At 42.7% G+C, this 19,991-nt stretch overlaps 1 protein-coding gene across 12 annotated transcripts in view; it reads left to right on the top strand.

Annotated features, from left to right (window-relative positions):
- Window positions 1-19,991, top strand: part of LOC139746484 (uncharacterized) — a 313,137-nt gene that overhangs the window by 189,287 nt on the left and 103,859 nt on the right. For all 12 annotated transcript variants that reach the window (XR_011712164.1, XM_071657756.1, XM_071657763.1 and 9 more), the window contains one exon: window positions 1,163-1,255. Coding sequence is in view for 11 of the 12 variants with exons in the window: in XM_071657756.1 (XP_071513857.1) it covers window positions 1,163-1,255 (93 nt within the window). In the remaining variant the exon portion in view is untranslated. The remainder of the gene's footprint in view (window positions 1-1,162; window positions 1,256-19,991) is intronic.

Below are 19,991 nucleotides of genomic sequence, written 5' to 3'. Positions count from 1 at the left end.
ACTTTATCATATTCATGGATCATATGAGAAAGGCTTATCTTTCACTGAAGAACCATGTTGTCCTGGGTCGTATAAACCTATAATTCCTGAAATCGGTCAGTTCGCTGTTATACAATCTGTGATGTTAAATGTGTTCTTTTTCTTGAATTTTATATAATAATACCGTCAGTCTCCCACATTTTTACCATGTTTGTTTATCCTTGTATTATTTGTGTCTGTCCAAGGTTCTTGTCTCCTATATGGCATGCACCTCTCTTGCTTTAGTCAAATCTCTTAGATTTATCTCATTTCTACATGTATGTTGTAAAATTACATGATTCTGATACTTCCATGGTCAGCATTGGGGTCTTTTTCAAATGTACCAGAACCACTTTGGGAAAGGAATTTTGCTTTGTATGATATGTTGGCCATGCGAAAAATATTTGATTTCGTGCACATTTTGTGACCTGTGACACTTACTCAGATAGTTTGGAAAATTTTAAGAATAACATGTGAAAGTCAGGTCCGGTGTGATGTGCACAGAAAGGTAGAACCCCTTAAACACCTGGGGCCCCGAGACTCGTCATGACCATGCTTGTAATCATCAGAAATAGTGGAATGTACTTTGTAAAATATTACTTCTGGAATCCAAGGTGAGAAATGCACAAAAAGAGGGAACACCTTAAATATCCGGGGTCCAACACATTGCCAGCTACCATCACAAACAGGATGGGATGTATAACAGGAGTTTCAGAGTGCACTGGACAAGTACATACAAAATGTACCGGACCAGTTAGGTTGTGGGGACTATGTAGGCATGTGGCTGAGGCTTTCAATTGCTTGGATGACCAGCAATCAAATCTAACAGCTATGGGAATGAAGACCTCATTAGATATGGACCAGGTAGAGAAGTTTAAGAGAGCCATAGATAGTATTTACAAAATGTACTAGACCAGTTAGACTGTTGAAGCTCCATTAGTCTGAGTGCTGTGGCTTCCAACAGCTTGGTCAACCAGCGACCCAATCCAGCAGCCTGGGGCCAGCTTGGACTTTGGGGATAGAAGATTGCACCAGGTTTTCACCGGGTATAAATGCTTACTTTGTGTTAGTGCCGTTCATGCATTGATGTAGACTCGTGAAGGTAGGACTGTAGTTTTTGATTATTTTCCTGTTTTCCCTTTAGATCCAAGAAGTGCAGCAGCGGCTGAACCACCTCCAGCAGCAGCAAGCTCAGCAGCAGCAGTTCATGCAGCAGTCTCAGCAGAGCATGATGAATGTGAGTAGAAGCTCCAGTAATTCCTGTGGGAAGGGAGGGTTTCCTTTGGCCAGCCCAGTTGTGGTCGTCGTATCTTAGGCGCCACCAACACATTCTTAGCAAAAATTTTTAGTACTACTACATGGGAAGTCACATTGACACTTGTGTTCACCCTTTCTCTGTTCACGAAAGTGTTTTAGACCTCAGAAGGGTGTATTGTGTTCACCCTTTCTCTGTTTACGAAAGTGTTTTAGACCTCAGAAGGGTGTATTGCTTTCCTCCTATTGTACAGTATTGGTGATCCTCCCCAACACACACACACACACTTTATTCCTTGCAAGAAATATGCTAGGGGAGTACAGCTGATAGTCGATTGTCTCAGTAGCTCGAAAAGAGTAAGACTAGATTTTTTATATTATTGCCCTGAACACATACTATTCTTGATAAGAACATCATAATATTAGATATGGCCGAGGCATTCCCTGTCGCGGTACCTGACGGTTGGTTGGTTGGGGGAGGGGGTGCTATGTGAGCCTCCGGGCTGCGGCTTCCGGCAGCTTGGACAACCAACGACCCAACAGCCTTTGCCCAGTCCGATTCACCGGAAGGATCACAGGTTTTGGCGGCTACGTACCTTTCCCGTTGGAGGCGTTGGGTCGGGTATCCCTGTTCCGCCGGCATACGATGCGGTGGCGCATCGTCTGCGAACCTTATGATAAACTTTGTTTTTATGATTATCGTGAATGATATTGTAAGTCATTTGGTGTTTGAATGGTTAATTAACCGTACATACGTACTTCTGATTACTTGTCTGATTATTATTTGAAGTGTTTTGATAAAGCATTAATGTTTTTAACGAGTATCAAGGTGAACAGCCTGTATTTTTTTTTTTTTTACGAACTCTGAGCACTCGCAGAACGGGGAAAAAAGAAAATAATCGATGCACAGTTTTCAGAATATTTTATGTATTTGTATTCGTTCATGTTTAGCGAGCCATTGGTAGTGGGAAAGAGTACGTGTGTTTGTGTGTGTGTGTGTGTGCTCTTGGTTTAGGTAGTAAAAGCACATGGCGTCGGGACTTGCGTGTTGTGATGTACGGCAGAGTGCTGCATTCCTAACTGTTGCTGGGCGGTGGCGCACGCTATCATTACCTTAGTGTAAACCTGCTCTTGGGGCTGCTCTTCATTTCTGCCTCGTAACGGATGTAGGTCCCGCCCTTCGCCTGTAATATAACCTTTACGCATCGGGGAGTTGAAGTCGAATTTTCTTTACCTCGCGCTCATGTACCGGTTTTGGAGTGAAGGCTGGCAGAAGCCAGCCTAACGGCTGTCTGTGCGAATGTTGCGACCTTAGCCATAGCGTATGTGTGCGATGTGAACCGTACATGTTTAAGGGCGATTGGTGAAATATATGGACATAGATAACTTAGAGAATAGTAAGACTTCTTACATTTTCAGTCAGTATATTAGCATTACTTCGTTGGAATAAAAATAATGATAAAAAAGACCCTCACGTTATACGTAATTATAACCTCGTTTTTGAGCGATAGTCTTATACTTTTTCACTGTATGTAGAAGAATACTGTTACTGCGGAAAATATGGTAAAGATATTTAACGTGAGTGAAGGTTGAGGGCCAGGGATAGGATTGGCCGATAGAGTGATGTACTGTTATCCTTGGAACCATTAGATTTATTGTTACCCTTGAAACAAAGTTCTTTCTGATTTTTATTTTCTGGAACTATGTAATTCCCCTCACGAACTTTTGCTATTATTTTTTATTGGAATGTTAAGTACATGTATGTGGCATTCTAATAGAGTACTTAGTGTGGCACAAACTAATTAACGACTTGTGATCTCCGTGGATTCTTATTGTTTTTTCTTACAAAAACGTTTGGATGTAGGCTGAGTGGATTAATGAATTTTACATGTATGATGACATTCACAGGGTTTAGGTTGCCGAATATCACGTAGTCGGTTGAATCTGTGTCCACTTATTGTGCTTGATTGTGACTAGTTGTTAATTACTTCAAGGTGTGCAAGAGCTTGTGATGGCAGGAGAGAGCAACAGGTGACGAGGTGTGATAAACATTTCAGTGTTTCTGTTTGTGTGTGTGTGTGTGTGTGTGTGTGTGTGTGTGTGGCGGGGGGGGGGGGGGGGAGTACTGCTGGCAGTGTACCAGGTTAGGGGGTACTGCTGCGATCTTCCCCTCCGTATAGAGGTATACAGTAAACGTCCTCTGTAAAAACTTTGTGTACTATTATGATTTTAGCCTGTGGCCTTCGCAAGGAAAATGGCCTTAGCCTTTTATGATTTCATGGTAAATGTTTGACTTGGTTACTTGTACTTTTAATCGCTTTGTATGTATTATATAAGGCCATGAAAATATAACCTTATATATTACACAAGCATGTGAATAATGAAACAGGTAATGTCCATTTTACTTTCCAAAACGGCATGTGCTCTTAATGACATTATCAGTATTTTCTTGTCTTGATTTCGTTTTTCGAACATTTCCCTTGTTGCTATCAGCTGTTTTCGTATCGAGTATAATTTTGTTTATTTAGGGGAAAATGTCTACGAAGGCTCATTATAGATTTACTTCTGTCTGATAGCTATATTCAGTCACACGAAATTTGACCAGTATTAGTGATTTGATTTAACGGGGATATCGCAAAAAGAAAAAATGAACAAAATTGTCTGGAATACAGTAATGTTTAAGTGACCGCAATAAGTAACAGCCATATTATATGGAAGTTCCAGAATATTTTGTGCCCACGAAGATAATTGTGTTCTTCCTCATCACCTGTGTTTTTAGTTTATATTTTTCATGGTAATTTCACACACACACACACACACACACACACACACCAGATCTTAGGTACACGCCTGGGTGGTAACCACACTGGCTTACGTCAGCTGGCCGGACGCATCACGCCACACCCGCCAACATGGCCGGGTGCATCACGCTACACCCGCCAACACAGCCAGCGAGCCTCACGCCCACCACCTGTACCTGCCTCCTCGATGCTTCACGTGCTGCAGTAACCGCCCTACACCCTGATTCATCACCTGGATCATGGACCAAGCTTTGGAAGTAGACGAAGCTGTACATGAGCAAGATGTATCCCCAACTTACCCTCTCCCAGCACACCACCATACCTGACCTCCCCTTCCCCGGACACATCGATTCTACACCGCTCACTTACCCACTATACCCGCCACCTTCCCCCCTCTCCCACACACCCCGCCACCTACACGTGCACTCTGCTTTCCCCCACCCCACTCCTGTCCCCCCCACACATTCAGCTAAAATCAGTTTACCAGATGAGGTGGTTTATGAAGCAGCAAGACTAGTTTTGCATGTGCTCAAAAGGCTCTGGATGTACAAGAAAATCGATTGGGTATATGACAGCTACATCGAGGTACAGGTTCTCAGTATGTTCAGATTTAACGCATCTTTGGTTTTAAAGCTTGTCTTCATACACAGGAGTTTGGAACATTCGCCGACTCCAAAAAGTAAGAGCAAGGAACCATTGTTGAGAAGGAAAAGATTTTTTTCTTATAAACATGAAATTGAAATCAAGGGTTTTAAGCATCATTGATTCATCAAAAACAAAAGAGGCACATAAACGGCAGTAGGGAGACTCGTGAAAAGTTTAGGAAGTAGTGGGAGTCAGTGTTCAGTTGGCCAAAAATCTGGACAAATAACCAATATACTTGTAAGTATCGATCTCTAGTTTTGCTTATAGTAGAGTTCGCCACCACACAATTGGCGTTCGAGAGGGACGTTAACAGAACGGCCATCCGATCAGCTCCAGGGCCAGCCAGTTGGAACACAGTTGACACGTAAAACAAATTTAGTACGGTCAGTAAGCATCCTTTAGGAAGAAAGCCTGGACTCTAACGCAACCCAGAAGCTCTTAAAACAGACTCGCATGTACTTCGTGGAGAAGGCATAAAATTTCTGAGGAATTACTGGCCGTTAGCTGCCTTGACTTTTCGCATCCGATTTTTAAAGTACCAGTATAGGATTACTAAAATGTGAATTGCCCGACCATAGAATCGAATAAGTTACTCAACCCAGGGAAAACGTTACATGAGGTTGTGAGGATGGTTTCTTTTGAATCTTTTCCATTACAAGATCGCAGAGGCGGGGAAGAAGAAAATTATTTATCTTGTACTGCCTTATCCTATTTTGACCCCGATTTCATTGCATACAGATTGCGTAAATTGAGAGAAATTTGGCAAAGTGGAAATATGTGTGTGCAGAATCCTGATGTTATTTTTAATTGCATTTATCAAGAGTGGCTCAGGTGCACATTGTCCCATGGCTCTCTCTCGTACATATTCACCTTGTATACTACAAGGAACTGTGGATTCGGCATTTATATAAGTGCGTTTTGGTTTTACACTAAGCACACATGAGTTGTGTCACTTGAGCATATATATGTTCACTGGTAAATAAGCACACATGAGTTGTTGTGTCACTTAAGCATATATATGTTCACAGGTAAATCCTTTCACAAAACGTGTCCCAGTCTCATAAATGATTAATGTGGCATCCTCTTCTGTAGCTGGGCATCTGACTATCACTTTCAGTCTTCATCTCGTTGCACATTTAAGAAGATAAAATACACAATTTGACTGATAAATCATGATTTGTAAAGCAGGCAGTTTCCAGTGTCTACAGTGAAGAGTTCAGTTCCCCAGGGGTTTGTACTTGCACCTTTAATGCTTCTCATTTTCATACCTGACAGATCAGACGCAGACATGAACCACATTTTATCCTTTTCAGATGATACATGAGTAAATGTGGTAATTCTTAAAAATAGAAGAATGGAAAATACACCTAGACATGAAGTCACATTGGGCCACTATATTAATACGTGTTTTAATTATGTAACTTTTCAAATGTTTTATGAAAGAAGTGAAGACATGAAAAACGATACAGAATGTTCGGTTGAAACGAAGGTCATCATCTCTCAGGAGAGCATTCTTAAAGACCTTCAGCGAACATAACAGTTCCCCAAGCAGAAAGATGACAGGCTCGCTATCTACTGCGGACTTTCAAGACGATAGGTAAAACCAAATATGAAGGCCAAAGATGTTAATAGTCTGGTATCATCTTTCATGTGAACAATTTGACAGTTAGAAAATTCTGCAGAGATCTATCATTCGGCATTGACACTCGTCAAGAATCTGAACCTCTGGGAAAAACTGAAAACGATGAGGCTTTAGTCTCAACAAAACAACGGTTGCCTCGTTCAGAAGGATGGCTGTTTGGATCCTGCGGACTTTCAAGACAAAGAAACGCCAATGTTGATGTTATTCAAAAGGATAATTCTTTCTCGAATTGAATATTGTTGCATCGAAGCATTATAAGGCGTGAGAAATTGAGGGATTAGAAAATGCTCATAGATATTTTACACCCCATGCTGATATCGTAGAACTAAATTACCGAGAACGGCTGGTCTAAGGCTATACTCTCATGAGCGCAGACAAGGTAAAAGTAATTCGTCATCTATAATTGGAAAATCGTAGAAGGTATGGTTCCCCAACTTCCACTCGGAAATTACGTACTGCTGGCACGATACGCATGGAAGACTATTAATTTACCCCAGAAATCCAAATTTGCGAAATGCACAAAAAGATGGAACAGTTTACACACCCGGCGCCTCAGACCCTTCAGTATACCTTGACAGCTACTATCGGGAACAGGATAGCATGCACAGTAGAGAAGCTTAAGAGTGCGGTGAAAAAGTACCTACAAAGTGAACCAGAACATCCGGGCTGTGGGGACTATGTAGGCTTGAGAGCTGCGGCTTCCAACAGCCTGCCTGGTCGACCAATGACCAAATCCATCTGGGCCCATCCTGGGCTGTGGGGATTAAGACCCCGAAAGACCACCAAGTATGCGCCATGTATATATTCACCAACCTGGCACTTGCTCTGCATCCCAAAAACTTTGATGATACCTCACTACACGGATAGTTGGGGAGAGGAACTTGTGAATCGCTTGTGAAGAAACTAAAAAAAAAAAATCGTCTTGTAAGGAGGTAGAACGAGAAGTAGAGGCTGGGTTTGGACATTCATTGGTGCAGGAGTTCGTACCAAGAGTTTGGTCCGTGAGGTGGGTGGTCGTGGAGGCAGGTCGTAATGGAGCCACCAGTGCCGGAGGCGGGTTCTGAAGATGGATGGTGCTGGAAGCATGTGATGCTAGTCGGGCTCATGAGGTAGTTGGTGCAGGAGTCACCAGTGCTGAAGGCGGGCTCAGAAGGTGTTTGGTTCTGGAGCCACCAGTGTTGAAGACTGGTTCAGGAGGTGGGTGGTGCTGGATTCAGGTCTTTTTCGAGCCACTAATGCCGGAGGTGGACTAGGGTCAGGTTTTCCTGGAGTCACTATCGCTGGAGGCTGGTTCAGGAGGTGGATGGTGCTGGTGTTAGGTTCTTCTGGAGCCACCAGTGCTGAAGGCGGGGTAATGAAGTGGGTGGTGCCGGACCACAGAGCTGCAGATGGGTGATGATGGGGCCCCCAGTGCTGGAAGTGGGTTTTGCTGGAGCTGCTAGTGCTAGAGGTGGGTGGCACTGGATTCACCAGTGCTAGAATAAGTTGGTACCGGAGCTACCATTGCTGGATGTAGGTGTTGCTGGAGCCATAATTGCTGGAGGCTGGTGGCACCGGAGCCATCGGTGTTTGAGGGGGAGGGGGTGTTTCTGTAGTTATTATAGCTGGAGGCAGGTCGTACTGCAGCCATCACAGCTGGATGTAGGTTCTACCAGAGCAAACAGTGCCGAAGGTAGGTGGTACCTGAAAAGTGGCCAGGCACTGTGGATGTAGGCTGAGTTAAGACAGATGGTGGTAGTAGTGGTGGGATAGGCGGCAGGCGGGCGGCTGTTGGCGCGGCCAGAGGAGAAGAGTATTGATTTGTGGTCCACCGAGGCTACTTGGGCTAAGGAAGCGGGCAAAGGCTGCCTGCCTGTATGTGCGTAAGGGAAACCCCCACCACCTCTAGCACGGAGCAGGGCGGAGACCCGCCCGCTTGGCCACAAGATGGGATGCTGCCACTCTCCCCGGGACCTCGTCACACTACCCTCATTATACAACCTCACGTATCTCCACCCCTCTCTGTACCGTCCACATGATAATAGAAAATAATAAAGCACACGCACAGACGAGAATAAGTATACTCCTCAGATGGATAAAGGTTTACCTTGGTGGAAGGGAACAAAGGACACGTGTAAGAGGAGACCATCTCCAGATGGGTGGAAGTCACCATTGGAGTCCTACAGGGCTCTGCTTTGGGCCCGTTACTCTTCTTCATCCAGATGAATGTCTTGTCTGAAGGTATGAACTCCTTCCTGAATGTTTCCAGATGATGCACAGATTCCAAAGTTAGTCTGATACATGGTTGAAAAAGTCAACCTGATCGAATACAGGACAATAAAGATGAAACAGAGTGAAAGAAGACCTCACTGTAATCTTTATTTAGGAGGAAATGAGATTAAGGATTCTGTGTGAGAGGGACTTTGTAATCGACATCATCCCTAACCTGTAGCCTGAGTTCCATATTAGGTGAACAGTGAAAGACAGAATGTAATTTGCTAGAATCATATTTGCTTTCAAGAATATGGATAAAGAAATATTGAGCAAACTGTTTATATCCTTCGTAAGGCCAAAACTAAAATGTGCTTCTCAAGTTTGCCCACCGCAACGAAAGAAGCACAAGGAGCTAATAGTGTGTGTCCAGAGGAAGGCAGCAAATATGAAACCAGAATGGAGAGGGAAAGAGGCTTTGAATTTTTCATCCTTGGAAGAAAGCAGAGTAAGGGGTAACTTATCGTTTTTAAAACCGATGACGTAGACAGTGATCAATTCTTGGAGAGATGTAGGGTTAGAAGAACCAGAGGACATAGCATGAAATTTAGCAAGAAACTAGTAAAAAGAAAAGATAAAAAAAGTACTTTTATGGTATGAGTGGTGGATGAATGGAATAAAATGACTAGACTTGGTTACTGTAGACAAGCGTCAGTAAATTTAAAAAGTTTTTGATAGTCTTATAAAGTAGAGAGAGGTAGAGCTTCACGAATGTAAAACTCCCTCCCAGGCACAGAACAAATTGATAATTACAGCTTACCATACCAGACCAGAGGAGAGCTTCAAGCAGTGATGCCAATTGTTTTAAGATTTTGCAGCTCAGGAAGCCTGTGTGTACTAGTTAGGGGGTAGGTTCTCCCCCTTAGGTGTTGAATTCTGCGTGTATTATCAAGCTTGGGAGCGAAAGGTTCTCTGCTTCATATCTAAAGGCCTACTTCATCGAATCATTGTTTGCTGTTAGAGTACCAGTTTTTAAGAGACTTAAGTGGCTAGCATAGGGAAGTGAAGACAAAATTGGAGTATATTTTTAGTGGCACCAAAAGGCATTGCTCAATTGTATCACGTACAGATCAAACCCCATGCTTCCCTTCGAAATCCCTGTGTGGTGCAAATTGATTGCCGGGGAAAAAAACCTGTTTTGTCCTCTGATTTACCCCTTTTTTATATGTACGTATATAAGCAACTAGAATTTGATACAAGCAAAATTGTGTGACATTTTATATGTCCTATTTTCCCCAATCAAAGTAGATTATCTCGTAGCTAAATTTTCTTCATGGTTTTGCATAATGATATTTAATTTTCCTCTGATGCTCGTAAAAAAGTATTTTTTTTTTCAACTCCTCAAAAAGTTTATTTTTTGTGCAAGAAGCTTCATAAATTAAAAAAGACTATAGATGAACCTTCTCAAAAGGATATTCCTATACACCAATAATGAGGCGAGTTTTCAAATGTACATTTTGCTGCCGACCTTGCAGAACATGTTGAAAATCTAAGGTTAACCTCACTCAGTAATTTTTGACCGCACAAACACTGCTTATTATATTTCTCTACATATCGCGGATATATGGACACACACACACACACATATATATTTAAGCACGCATGCATTTTCTAAAGTATTTCTTTTTATGATGAGGCGCGCGGTCACCTTAAACACACTCCAACTAGTACTGCCATTGGAAAACGTGACAAAATACTAAGATGACATGGCAAATGAATTAAATACTAAGATGTACAGTGTCAATCGTATAATCAATTGGCATTGTAATGTTTAGTAAAAACGCCATTTAGCACAATTTTATCACCGACAGAATTGAAATTACTGCAAAGACAGCCATGTAATGAAGACTGAATGACTGTAGCATGGCGGCTAGCTATGAAATAGGACAACCACTTTTAGTCACTGGTGGACGAGGATGTCACGTTTCTCTTGAGTGAGGATGTGTCGGGGACTGTCAAATGGTAATGTGTATCGCTACTAGTATCGTGCGGGACGGGGGTTGTGGTTGGTGGAAGCCATCGAGGATGTGTTTTGTGTGGTCAGTGTTCAAGGTTTTGTCAACCTGGGGAACTCTGATCTACGGTTTAGGATTTGTATATATTTTATGTTCATCATTGATTATGATATGGATGTGTGACGAGTGTTAAGCACGAGAAAATTTGAAACGAAGTAACCTAATATATTTGTAATGTTATGAGTATTCATACAAAGTATTTTATTTCATATTGATATTTTCTCAGAATTCGTCCTTTTATGGGGTTCTCGAATATCATTAGAAATGTAAAAAGGGTACATTTAGCAGATTAAAGGTTGAAAACCTCTGGTGTAGATTGATGGTGGAGTGGATAGGCCTGAAACCCATATTGTGTAGGTGAGAGTGGAATATTTTGCTTCATTCTGTCGATAAGTTTTTCACAGTTTGGACGCTGGAAACCCAGGATGTGGGACGGTAGGAGTAAGGGGAGTTAAGTTGTCTGGATGCCTGTTGCATTGGTATTATGTTTTCAAGTTTCTAGATGTTTGGGATTTTTTTTATTTTTTGTTGATTTTCGGGTCGTTGAAGCTTTCTCTAGATGCTTGGATTGCGACTGGACCAATTTGTTAAAGTGAAAGTTTGATGTGTTGTCAGGGTCTGCTGCAGGAGAGTTCTTTAAGATTTTAATTGCATTTGGGAGTGAATGTGGATGGACAGCTGTTTCTGGATGGATTTTGTGTAGGATTTCATGACGTCCCTGTGGAGGGACGAGGTTGGAATGTGGATGATGTTTTTGAGTATTGTCTCGTAAGTAGGTTTGCGTCTCCTTTGGTAAAAGGAATGTAAATGAAATGTGTCAGTGAAAAAGCTTCATTGGTGCTGGATTAGTGCGATAAGTGTGGGTCTTCTTCATTCCGTACTTCCATCTCCAATTTGGTATCCCATTTTCCTTCTGAAACATGTATTCTCTTTGTCAACCCCTCCACACTCATTCCCTTCGTATGCCCAAACCATTTAGCTCATCCTCTTTAGTTCTCTCAACCATACTCTCATCATTATTCACTCTATCAACACTCCTTACAACACACATTATCCTAAGACATTTCATCTAATTTACAGCCCATACCTCACAAACATACAACATCGTTGGGATGATTATAATTTCAAACACACGTTTTCGCCTCAGATAAACGACCTCTTTCCTCATTCCTCAGTACTCCCAGAACCTTCGGCCCCTTACTGACCCTATGAATTCCGTGGTTCCGCTTTCAACCATATCTAATCTCGATTTCTATAACACTTCTTCCTCCAAGTGTTATTTCATTCAAACTCGCATCCCAAGTATTGTGTTCCATTGCTCTGATAAACTAACGACCTTGCTCTCAACTTTCACACACACTCCTAATCTCAAACATGAACTTCTGCAATTTCGTACACTGATCTGCTGTTAGTGCTGTGTCATTAGCAAACAACCGACTCTCTTTCGAGGCCCCTCCCTCCCTCTCACCCACTGTATATACAGCATACCTGCCGTTGTCGCCAAGACCCTTGCATTTAACTCCTGACCTACCATCGTGGTGTATCCCTTAGCGTTGCTGACTGTGATGCATTCACGGGCCACTCGTCGTCAAGTGCAAAGGTTCGAGTCTTGTGTCATATATATATATATATATATATATATATATATATATATATATATATATATATATATATATATAGTGTTAATGACGGCCTTGATTCAGTTACCTGCGCCATGTTAGCTAACAAAAGAAAAAAAAAGTCAAACATTAAACGGCTAGGTTGACGTCACGCTTCTGTCGCAGTCTCATCTTCACCTGGATCCTCTCACCCTCTTCTCTGCCTACGAGCACACTCATCTTACATTTGATAAAGTCTCTGCTTCTAATAGCTTTTCTGCCACGTCATATATGCCTAACACCTTTCACAAAGCATCTCTTATCAACTCGATCATATCCTTTCTCCAGATCCACGATTGCTAATTAGTATTTTTCCCACACATTCTTTGAAGCAAACATTAGATCCACACATTTACCACTCCTGAAGTCGTATTATTCCTTGCCAGTCTGGCGTTCTGTGCATACCACCACCCTCTCAGTGACCACTAGTCCATACAACCTATCAAGTACGCTCAGCAGTCTAGTAGCATAAGTACATGCATTCCGCCAATCCTTAGGCACCCCACCGTGATCAGTACATTGAAAATCGTAAGTAACTAATCAACAATAGTCACTCCATTTCTTAAGGCACTCAACAGCAGTACCATCTTCTACTTGCCACATTTCATCTTCACCTTTTCTCTCTTGACCACACCACTCAATGGCTCATACCGCATACCTCCCCAAGTACACCTATATATATCATTTTATCATCAAACACATTCAACAGTCCTTCAGAGTACTCATTCCAACTCCTCTTCACCTCATCACTGCCTGTTACCACTTCCTAATTTCCCTTCACTGATGTTCCCATTTGTTGTTTTTCTCACACTATTAACCTCCTCCCTGAAGTTTGCTGATAATCGCTCACCCTGACTCTCATTTGCCCAGTTTTAGCCCCTACACCTTCCTCTTAACTTATTGCTGTTTTCTCTTGTACTTTTCTTATTTTCATGGAAGCACCACCCATAAACCTCTCTTTTCTCTTTCACTTGTGACTATACTTCATCCCATCACTCACTCTCCTTTCTAACCCTTCCTCCTTCCACCTTGATTATGCCACACACTTCTCTATCACATGCAAGCACAGCTTTATTCGATATCTCCCTTTCCTCACCCACTTTCATGGCTTCGTTTACTCTCCTCTTTTGCCATTCCACACAGTCGCTTCTGGTCTCTTTTCCAAGCGCGCCTACTTTTACAACCCTCTTCTTACCCTTTTCCGTAAACCTCTGTATATCTTAACCCTCTCCTCCACCTGGTAATGTAAAACATCTCTCCAGCCATCCCTTTCTGTACTTTCACGTCTAAGTTTAAAAAAAAAAGTAAGCACCAAGAACAGTTACTGGCTGCTTAGCACCTACTAACGGTCAACTCGTACTATGACAAAGATACCCTCAGTGCAGGCCCACCTCATCATTCTTGGCACTCATTTGTATGCTATAGCATTAGACTCCTCCCACCCAGACCACTCCATAACCCACCCCCAAGTAGAAACAGAAGGCCTACTAGTGCCCCATATTTAGTAATCCACCAACTCACAGTTCCCCCATATCGCCAAGGTATTAAAGAATCGGCCTCCCGACTCTCTCTCTCTCTCTCATTCACCACTTCATCAGACATACTCCCAGACAAACGCTAGTCTACGGCCACAACCCGGGCGGGGCCCAGGCTGCTGGGTTGGGGCGTTAGTCGAGACGTAGCTGTTGGAAACCGCAGCCCGTAAGCCCACATAGCTCTCAGTGCCTGGCTGGTCTTGTACACTTTGTAGATACTTGTCCAGGGCACTCTTAAACTAATGTACTGTGCATCACATGGTGTTTTTGATTTTGATTTAATTTTTTCCTCATACCGAAGGAGTTGAAATGTATCTCTCTACACAAGCAAGTTGTTCTCGGTTGCCTTGTTAAGACTTCGTGTGTCTTTCAGAAGTGGATATGACAGTTTTTCTTACAAGATAAATATCCAATACCCAGTACATACTTTAGGGCGCTCCCGTATATGTACATAGTTTAGGGCGCTCCCATATATATATATATATATATATATATATATATATATATATATATATATATATATATATAGTAGCTCTCAGTCATTTTTTTCAGTAAGATTATGCTCCACTATTTATGCCGCCACAACCATTTTTTTTTTTAATCTTATGTTAAGGGTGAGATGTGGTGGGCTAGGGTTGCCTCTCTGAAGTTTTGTTTCATATTATTTTTCATTGCTATGATTTATCATTACTACCACTATTTACCTCTCCAAATCTGATGTATTTGTAAATGAACATTTAGATTGTGTTCATTAAATGTCGAAGTTTTCGTCCTCTTCCTCAGCAACAAATTATATTTCTTACCTGGGCTGTAGTGATAGAATATCCCTGAAGACTTTACCAGGTATTCATCCAGCAGCCTGATCCCAGCCGAGGTTGTGGAGATAGAAGACCCCCGGAGACTTCACCAGGTTTCACCCAACAGCTTGGGCCCATCTCTGGCTGTAAGGGTAAAAGACCCCCAGAGATCTTCCTCGGTGTTCACACCAGCGAGAGGAAAACACACAAAAGTCAGAATAGAACGAGTAAGGCGAACACTTTACAAGAGGCGAAAAAAAGGATTGCAGACCGAAAGAACCAGCAAAGGAAAGAAAGTCTGTCAGATGAATTATTGGACGTAGACCATAAACTAAAAATGTCATTTGAAACAGGAAAAAAAGAAGAAAAAGCCATTAATGAAATAAGAAGTGTTCCAAAATGTTTTTACTCTTACGCAAAACTCAAATCCAGAACCATAAATTCCATTAGCCCACTAAAAACAGAAGATATTTTTACAGCTAACTACAAGAGGATGAGTGAGGCTCTTAAAGAAAAAAAAAAAAAAAAAAAAAAAAAAAAAATTACAAATCGGTATTCATTGAGCCAAAAACCTCACTAAAGTTGAATAACCCCAACCGACCTCCTCATAGACAGTATTCTCCCAGGTCTGGACGTAGCAGATATGACTACCTCAACACAGGATATACATAAGGCCTCTTACAGCAAGTCAGTGCACCCAGGCCCAGACTCGCAGAACTCTCTTCATAAGGAATTCAGAACACCTATAGCACGAGCACTTAATGTCTTCTGGAGGAAAAGTCTAGATTCTGGCATCATTCCCGGGGGTCTGAAACAGACTAGCATTTACCCCATTCCATAAAGGTAGAAACAAAGCAAACTACCTACCAATAGCATTAACATCGCGAATTATTATAATCTTCGAAAGAATCTTAAGAGGCAGACTGGCTTAATTTATGAAACTGAACAATCCACATAACCCAGGACAAAATGGTTTCAGGGAGGGAAGGTCTTGCCGTTCTCCGTTGTGTGACCACTATGATACGTTACTTGAAGCTGTGGAAAACAAATGTGATTACACAGTTTGCAGAAACGTTTGATGTGACTGTGGTGTCATAATGCGTAAAATGCTTATCATGGGAGTAACCGGAATAGTCGTGAAATGGATGCACAATACGCAGCTGTAAACCATGTCATCTCTAGTGTCTCCATAGCAGAACGTTCAAGGTCCCCAGGGAAATGCACTTGCACACCTTCTGTTCCTCATTTTTATATCCGACATTGACGAAAGCACGAGCCACTTGTAAGATAGATGCCAGTCTTGCCACAGTACATGCAAATTTCCCTTCCATAATGTCTACCGACTCTATAAGCACCCTGTAAATTTTTCGATTTTTTTATTTCATCACATCTCATACTCTCCATACCCGTGGCCAGACCTGAGAGAGTTTTTTAGCCTGCACGTTCTCCCTCTCCCATACCTGATTGTGTCACTGTCTTTTTCTGGTTCATTCATATCTATGCTTGAGGTTTCCTAGCCTCCACTTTCTCCCTCTTTCCATTCTTTAAATCACTATCTCTCTCCGCTTACTTCTGTGCTTGAAGAATCCCGGCCTACATTTTCCATAGTGGACTCGCCTGATCTTAACCATGCCTGAGTCTGTATCCATATCACTTCTTGACTAGATTTTTCTCCCTATCTTCTTAAGTTGTCAGAGCCAATGGAGCCTACTAGATCACTCTTCATTGCAGCATTTCCCTTTTCAGAGTTTTTTAGAGTCGGGTTTTTTTTTTAGAGTCGGGGTTGAGGAGTAATGTTTTACGACTTTTTCTAATTGTGAATGTGGAGATTAGGTGTCTGAAAGAATTATATATATAATGTGTGTGTGTATATATATATATATATATATATATATATATATATATATATATATATATATATATATATATATATAAACAGAAGGGATTGTAAGTGGCGTTTATGGATCTGGAAAGAGAATGTGATAGGGCTGGGGCTGATAAAGATACTTTCTTGAAGGCTTACGAGTATACGGTTTAGGGAAGAAAGGAATTAGAAATAGAGGAGATATTTTATTAAGGAAGTACGACGTGTGTGCCAGTATGAAAAGAGGAGGGTAAGTGGTTCCACCTGAAGGTTACTTTGGGTGTTTGATCAGTTTGTGTTATGGGTGGTGAGGGAGGTGAATACAAAGGTTTTCGGAAGAGGGGGAGGTGTGCAGTCTATTAGGAGTGGGATGGAGGCCTGGGAGCTGTCAGTTACTCTTTGCTATGGCATGACGCTGGTGGCAGATTCAAGTGAGAAATTGCTGTATTTGGTGTCTGAGTTTGAGAGAGTGCGTGGAAGGAGAAAGTTGAAAGTACTGTGAATACAAACAAGATAATTTGGTTTAGCAGTGGGGGAAAAACTAGTTGGAGTATGAGTTTGAATTGCAAGAACTTGGAGGTAGAGAAGTGATTTAGATAATAGGGAGTGGACATGACAGCGAATGGTACCATAGGTGTTTAAGTGAACCGTAGGGTGGGTAAGGGGGCGAAGGTTTTAGATGCATTGAGGAATGTTGGGAAAGCTAGTTCTTTGCCTGTGAGGGCAAACATGAGTTTGTTTGACGGATTAGTATTCCCAGTGGTGTTACATGGATGTGAGGCGTGGGTTCTCGATAACAGAGTACAAAAGAGGGTGAATGCGTTTGAAATGAAATTCTTGAGGACAATATGTGGTATGGTTTATGAGAGCTGATCGAATAAGAAATGATAGGGTTAAAGAGAGGCATGGTTTTAAGGGGAGTCTCCATGAGAGAGCTGAAGAGGATGTGCTGAAATGGTTTGAACTTAGGGAGGGTATGACTAGGAGGCATACTCGTTGAAAGTGGAGGGGACAGGGAAAATGGGGGAATCAAGGAGGATTTGCGAAAATGGAGGGAAAGACGCTTTGAGTGATTGGGTCCTGAACATGCAAGAGGTATTGAGACGTGCAAGGGACAGCGAATTGGAGCGATGTGGTGTTGTGAAGGCGACGTGTTGTCAGCGGGCTGGACCAGGGCATATTGTAGCGGTCAGGGGAAACCACAGAAAGGCCTTTGGGGCCTGTTTAAGATTAGGGGCTGCGGTTTCGGTGCATTGCACACCACAGCTGGAGAGTGTGTGTGAGGAAATGACGCCACGTCTTCGTCCTTTCCTGGCGCTACCTCGTCAAAAACCTTAAACGGAAGGGAACAATAGTACAGTCAAAGGTGCGCTTTTTATCAGTTTGGGCAAATAAGTCCCTGGTGTTTATCATGCCTCATTCTTAAGTGCTTTCCTGCAAGTTCTGAGATGTGTAATGAGTTCTGGTTCTGATTGTACTGAAATGCCTTTCGCGTATGATGCAAACATTTTGAAGAGGAACGTTTACGATTATGACAGTCTTAGAAAATGGATTTGGCTCCAACGTTGGCTATGGAAATGATTGTTAAACTTCATACCCAACGTGCACCTTATGATGGACATAGGCATGTGATATCAAGACATGTTCTTTTGACAGGCACCTGGGTCGTAGGTACCTAGACAACTATATTAGAAAGCTGTAAGTGAAGTAAAGAATATATTTGTGACGTAGGTAAGGAAGAGGTAGTGAAAATGATACAATATTGACCCCAATTGCGATATGCATTTCCATCTAGGCTGCATGTAGATCAGGGGAGGGTCTGAGGAAAGGAGACAACAACTGGTCATTACGTAAATTCGTTAAGCTACAGACGGGGGTCAGTAGTCATGATGGACTCAGTCGTCCACGTTAGAAGACAGCACACCAGGGGCGGACATGATCACAAACACAGGTTCCTCCATACATTCACGAACGATGAGACAGGTTATATATATATATATATATATATATATATATATATATATATATATATATATATATATATATATATATAATATATGGAGGAACTGATGATTTACAGGGTATGACTAGGGTATGTAGCAGGTTTAGAAGTAGAAGTGATGCATAGAAATATCTTGGAGCCAAAGACTACGTGAAACGAGCTACGTTATCTGGGAGTGTGAAAAGTCTAAGGCAGCTGAAGACACAGACGTATGACAGATGGGAGAGGTTACGAGATGTAGAATTTCCCTCCCCGTGTGCAGACAGTCGTAAACACCCACTGTGTGACACCCATAGCACCATTCCCGTGTGCATGGAAAACTTTAATTTGGCGTTTTTGTCTTAGATGCGTTGCATGTATAGGTTTGGTCTGTTTAGGAAGGGCATTATTACTTGATATGGAAGAGATTTGTTGTATTAAGGTTTTTGGAGTTTCATTTCCATGAAGAAATCCATGTCTGTTGTGGTACACTTGGTGAGGTGACTTGTGTGGCGGCGGCGGCGAGAGGCCGGGCCCCATCAGCTTGCTGCTGTGTGGCCCACAAGATCAATACTTGCAAGCCTTAGCCCCACGCCTTCCCACCATCACCACTATCTTCACCATTACCACCTCCCACTTCCATCACTGGTATTACCTCTTCATTCACGATCGTAACTCGTTACCATCGTTACCTCCTCCTCCTCCGCCATCACCACCTTCACCTTTTCCATCGGGAAGTGTTGCCAGTGTCTTTGCCATCACTCCTTCCCACCACCAGCACCGCGTTGGCCATCATCACCTCCACCACCATCATTCTCCTTCTCGTGATCTTCTTGCACTTCACAACCAGTTGTAATGTGTGCATTCCTCCCAGGCACCATCATCGCCTTCCTCACCATCCCGGCTGGTGTTTTCGGTTGTGTTTCGTGGTGATGATACCACTGCTCTCGCCATCGTCCGACTTCTCTTCTACCACCACAATCATCGCTGTCACCAGCGTCACCCCTGCTGCCTCTGCTAGTACGATCGCCAGCGTCACCCCTGCTGCCTCTGCCAGTGCCACATCCTTTCACCACCCCCCTCCCCCTCTTCACTGTTTCCATCTACATACACCATCACGAGTAATTTCACCATCACTGCCTCCCTCCCTCCCTTCAGCATCATCCTTGTTCCTCTCAGCGTCCCTCACCACCTACTACCTCCCTCCACCTCCACCATCAGTCTTAACCATGACCTCCTTTCCTTTCCCCTCTCTGCTACCTGCCTCCTTCCACCACCACCCTTCACCATGAACTGCCTTCTGCTGCCTTCACCATCACCTCCGTTAGTCTTTTCACCAGGACCTCCCTCCCTTCCCCCTAACCGCCAGCTGGCTCCACCACCACCCTTCGCCATGAACTGTCTCCTTCCCTTATCACCACCACCATCAGTCTTGACCATGACCTGCTTCCCTTCTCGTTCACCACCTCCAGTCTTCCCTTGAACTGTCTTCTTCCTCCGCCACCTTTGAACACCTACACCACCACCATTC

The sequence above is a fragment of the Panulirus ornatus genome, chromosome 65 (assembly GCF_036320965.1).
Source record: "Panulirus ornatus isolate Po-2019 chromosome 65, ASM3632096v1, whole genome shotgun sequence".
Classification (NCBI taxonomy): domain Eukaryota; kingdom Metazoa; phylum Arthropoda; class Malacostraca; order Decapoda; family Palinuridae; genus Panulirus; species Panulirus ornatus.
This window is presented reverse-complemented; position numbering and strand designations above follow the sequence as displayed.